This window comes from Eptatretus burgeri, chromosome 6 (genome assembly GCF_056783735.1).
Source record: "Eptatretus burgeri isolate ZD-2024b chromosome 6, Ebu_testis_v1, whole genome shotgun sequence".
Taxonomy (NCBI): domain Eukaryota; kingdom Metazoa; phylum Chordata; class Myxini; order Myxiniformes; family Myxinidae; genus Eptatretus; species Eptatretus burgeri.
Window position 1 is genome coordinate 98,286,873 of NC_140966.1, and position 5,089 is coordinate 98,291,961.

General features: G+C 43.9%; 1 protein-coding gene across 1 annotated transcript in view; it reads left to right on the plus strand.

The window, feature by feature from the left end:
• The window catches only part of LOC147025431 (uncharacterized), a 20,817-nt gene extending 18,145 nt beyond the window's left edge, over positions 1-2,672 (plus strand). The window contains exons 4-5 of the mRNA XM_085887080.1: positions 175-657; positions 2,604-2,672. Of these exons, the coding sequence (XP_085743206.1) occupies positions 175-657; positions 2,604-2,672 (552 nt within the window). The remainder of the gene's footprint in view (positions 1-174; positions 658-2,603) is intronic.
• The last annotated feature ends 2,417 nt before the right edge of the window (positions 2,673-5,089 follow it).

Below are 5,089 nucleotides of genomic sequence, written 5' to 3' on the forward strand. Positions count from 1 at the left end.
ACACACACACACACACACACACACACACACACACACACACACACACACATACTGGAAATTATAAATTCAACTATGAACTGATCATCTCAAACTGAGGTTTATCCAAATCGCCATCAACTGTGACTGGTTGAATCAAGCTTCTCCCATCATTTTAATTTGCCCTTTTCTCTGCAGACAAACTACCGTGGATACAGAGTGAGGAAGAATCTGAAGAAAAGCCATGATGTGAACGTCATTGTCAATTTACAGCACAAACCAGCAGCGAAAGAAGTGAAATCCTCTCATTCGAGTTGTAGGAGCGATCAGGGACATATTAGCAGACTGAGCTCTCGTAGTCCAAGTTTGAGTCCCAAGTGTGATCAAGACTCATCTCTTGATCACCAGCGTCGAGTTCAGATGGGTAAAGTCATTCAACCTCGTTCAGGCCATGATGGTGGCACAACACCATGTGATACGAGATTGAAATCCATCAACAAACCATCTCCACATTGTGACGCTGTGGTGTCTTCCCACGGATATGAGAAAATTCTGAGGAAGAGTAATTTCCAGGTTGACGCTGCAAAGGAAGAAGCAGTTGTCGTCATTCAAGCAGGTTACAGAGGATACCTGGTCAGATACGACTTGAAAAAGAAGCACCAAAGTGCAACAACCATCCAGGTAAGAAACCACATTTTACAAACATTTTAACAATCTCTCAACTCTGAAATAATCTCCAGTGATGAAGATGTAAATTTTAGATTGACCTCGCTGGTGTTCCCTCCTGAATACAATGTTAATGATTCCTCCAGTTCAATCCCATAAAACACATACACCTCTCCATTATTTACAGATACCCTTGTAATTTACATAAAATTACATTCAACACTTCCAATATTTACCCCACCCACGTGCAGCGCACAGCATGGTAAAACACTTGGTTTACTTCTGTCCACAAACATCAGTTTATGATTGACAAACAACTTGATTTAAATTTAATGTTTTATTTTGAACATGAAGTGGAAAAGAACCCTGAAGTTTACAATTGTTTGGCTCTGAATTTGTCTCGATCACACATGTGCAGAGAGGAGTGACATTTTTTTATTATTTCTGCCTGTCTGGCAGTCAAACAACATTGAAAATCATTCCAGACAGGAAACTCTGTTTAAGGACATCATAAAGGACACAAACAACAGACACAAATAATTAATGTAACGTGTAAAATACGGTGGTGTGATGGACACCTTCTCAACGTCGGTAAACTGGAATTTTTTTCTTCAACCTGTTAAATCTTTATTTTATTGAAATGAAATTATATTCTTGTTATTTTAACACAAAATAATAGTTTAATTATTGTTATGTGAGGAACACAAAACGCCTTCTGAGTACTTTCAAAACCCTTCCATTTCAGCAGGACTTGGACAAAATATCACATCATTATGTGTCATCACGACCAATGAAATTTGCTGGTTGTAGATGCCGCCCGTGTCCTTGTTTCTCAAGACAGCGTGGTATCATGTGTTCTATGAATCTCTCTCTCCCTGGTGCACCTCTACTGGAGATTATCTCTCTTCCTGGTGGACCTCTCCATTCTTTCAACTCTCCTGCACTCCATCCATCTTCCAACCTATTTCAACATATCTCTGACCTACAAATTAATTAAAAAAAAAACCCATGTTGCAATGCTTGTTTGTTTTCCATCAATCATTCTTTTTTTCCAACTTCAGTGCAAATTCACCCAATTTCCTTAAACCTACCTCCTCCTCACTCTTCTCCTGTTACATACCCTCCTTTCTCCTCCCATGTTGTCCCCCATCGCACCTTCTCTTTGCACCTCTCCACTGCCCTCTGCTTTCCGAACAGCTCCCCCTCTGGTATCCAAAACTGTCGTGTTCAAACATCTGTGGTTTCCTTTCCAACTGAACAAATATCTCATTCTCTCATTCAGGACACTCCTCAACATCTCAAATGTGCTCTATCTTTCCTCTCATCGTACCTCCCACTCTTCCCAACTCCTCAAATCTTGTTCCTTCAACTTAGCTGCTCCCATCTTTTCCATTTCAATACCCAGTCTCATCCTTCCCCTCTTCGCAATCTCCCTTCTCCCTCCTCCCCCATTGCCATGCCTGTTCTCATTGTCTCCCTTCCCTCTAAAAGCTTCCCTCTCAACCCTCCCTCTCAAATCAGCTGCTTCCTCCCTCTTCAAAGCAAACTTCACTTCCCTCCCTCCCCGTCCTTCCCCCTCACCCTTCTCCCTAAATTCTCTCTCTCCCCCTCCTCCCTCCAATTTCCCCCTTGCTTGTCCCTTTCAAATCTCCTTGTGCACTCCCCCTTCTCAAAACTGCCCCCCTCACATCCACAAAGCTGCCTCCTTCTCCCACCCTCTCTCTCTTCAAACGCATTCCTCCACCTCCTCCAATCGCCGACTTCCATCTGCCCCCTCTCTTGTTACTCCCCACTGTGCCACAGCCCATCACCACTGAGCCATTCGTCCACCTCCACATCCGGCACTCTGCTGCAATCTCTAACACACTGTCAACCTCTCTCCCTTCTTCCCCCTCCCCTCTCCTGCATCCATAGCCTCCTCCCTTTACTCTTCCTTAACATTGTGGACCTCAAACATCCAGGGCCTTTGCTCTAACCTGATTGATCTCTCCACGCAGGTTCCCACTTACAAACCAGACATAATCTGCTGAACAGAAACGTTCCTCCTTCAAGACGTCTCTGACTCCTTAATTTCTCTCCCTGGTTGATCCGTTCTCCGGTGTCATAGACCCGAGCCTCGCCCTGGCGGAAGAGTTGCACTCTTTATCAAAATCTCTATTCCTCACTTTCCATGCACTGCCCTCACTCGTCCATACCCCCAGGAATACTTCTGGCTACGGCTTCCCCTCCGATCACACCTCTACTTGAAAGTGTGTTGTACTGTCCACCAAGCAGTGATGTCACTTCCTCCATTTACATCTCGCTCGCCGAAAACATGGACCAACTTCTATCCATTCATCCAAACTCTCTCTTCCTCATATGTTTTGATGTCAATTGTCATCATGCCAGTTGGCTGGGTGTGGGTATGTCTCGCACCTGACATTACACTTCAGCAAAGGACTTCTGCGACTCATTGTGGTCCTGCAGCGTCGTCTAATATTTCAGATCAATTGTTCCAATTTGCATAAAAGCACCAAAATTGGTACACATGTTGAATAATGTATTCCGAAAAATTCTAGACATGGAGCCACCCGAGATTGTGCCTTGGTCAGCTTCGGCGAGCATTTTCCAAAATGGTCTCCGTTCTACTTCAGTGAAATTGGCTATATGCTCTTATTTTCTTATAGTATTGGTGGTAGATATATGGAAAGTGTAAAATTCAGTAAATTGACCATGAAAAGGCGAATTCAAATCTTTTGAGCCAGTATTTTCGGTAAAAAAGCCATTATTTGATTTGTAAACTGCTGCTCTCCTGAAACTTTTTGCTGAAATGAACCCATTATTGCCTTGAGAACAAGAGAAATGATATTCATCACATTCAGTGGGTTTGGAATCAATAAAAATTGCATTATAGATTACATACTTTACTCTCTTTTGAAAAGGGAACTGATAATCGTGACAATGACAAACTCAGAAAATGTCGTCAAATTATTGCACACTTCACTTTGAAGCGGCTACGGTTTACTGTCTACTACCATCTACCAGGACACATGGTACACGCATACATCAGTCTCGTACAATATGAGTTTCTGAGCTCAAGTGTACTGGCTCTGGATCAAGAAGTCAACACTTTTACAAGCAATGCGACTTTGCATTTGTACATTCTAAGCTAGGCCGATATCTCAGTCGGTGTCTACTGCGTCTGTCGACTGGCATTATCCTTCACAAGCACGCAGTCCAGTGCATTGCAGATTAGCCTTCTTGCATTTGCAGTGGTTTCTTCAGCCTTTTTTGCAGCCGCACGACACCAGCTCGAAGCAGCTTTTTGAAGCCTCAGCGAGTCTGGTCCAGAGTGGTTCGTAGGTCCCATCCTCTGTTTGCCACCAGCCATAGCCACCCTGGAAGACTGATCTCTTCACTTGCTGTTGCAAAGCATCATAGGGAGGTGGGATGCGCTGGACGGAGTTCCTCTTGGCGAAGTTTCTTTCTGGCCTCATTGACGTCCGTATATGGACTGGTGCGGTCAAAGAGGAGCACCACAAACCTTTCATTGCAGTGCATTGTGTCATCCTGGATGTTGACTGGCGTGGTGGTCAGGGTCACAAGATAACCTGTCAGTTCTGGAAACGAGTTCCATGTGGCCCAGGCAGATTTCTTCCCATGTCCCACGAATGCTGATACCGTGTCACATCCGGTCATGGCGTGGAAGACAGGGAGGGCAAGTACCTTCTGTGGACCGAGGGAGGCAGCTATTTCATGGGCAGGGACGTAGCGCTAGTTCTTGTCCGTCCCAAAGGCAATCCAGAGTTCATCCACGCATGTTAGTGCCTGGGCTGCCATCACTTCCAAGACGACGACGTCGGTGTCTACGGTTCGAACTTGAATTCTGAACCTGTCACTGATGCTGTGAGCGAAATGGATTTTCCTATAAAAATGACCATTTTTTCCCCAATACAATGGTTGGAAATATAATAAATCAACACAAATGACATTCGTATTGTTTTCCTTTGCAAATGCACATCACATGGAGTATTTATCACCTCTGAGAAACCTACAAAGAGAATAACAATGACAGATATCCCATGTTGTTGAAGTAGAATGGCGGCCATTTTGGAAAATGGCCGCCAAAGCTGACCAAGGCAAAATCTCTTGTGGCTCCATATCCAGAATTGTTCAGAATACATCACTCAACATATGTACCAATTTTGGTACTTTTATGAAAAATCGAACAATTGGTTTGCTGTGCTGCAGAACTATTGGGACTGAATCATTCTGTAAACTTCCCAACCAAGATCTCATCCAAAAGCACTCCTTCTTTCCTGGATTTGATTTTGACCAATTTCACCTCTAATCTCTGCTGTTCTTCTCTTGCTCCAATTGGTTCATGTGACCAAATGCTTGTTGAATTGGTGATCTCTGGCTGTTCTTGGAGAACCATCTTAGCACCGACGAGTCTGCAATTTCACTC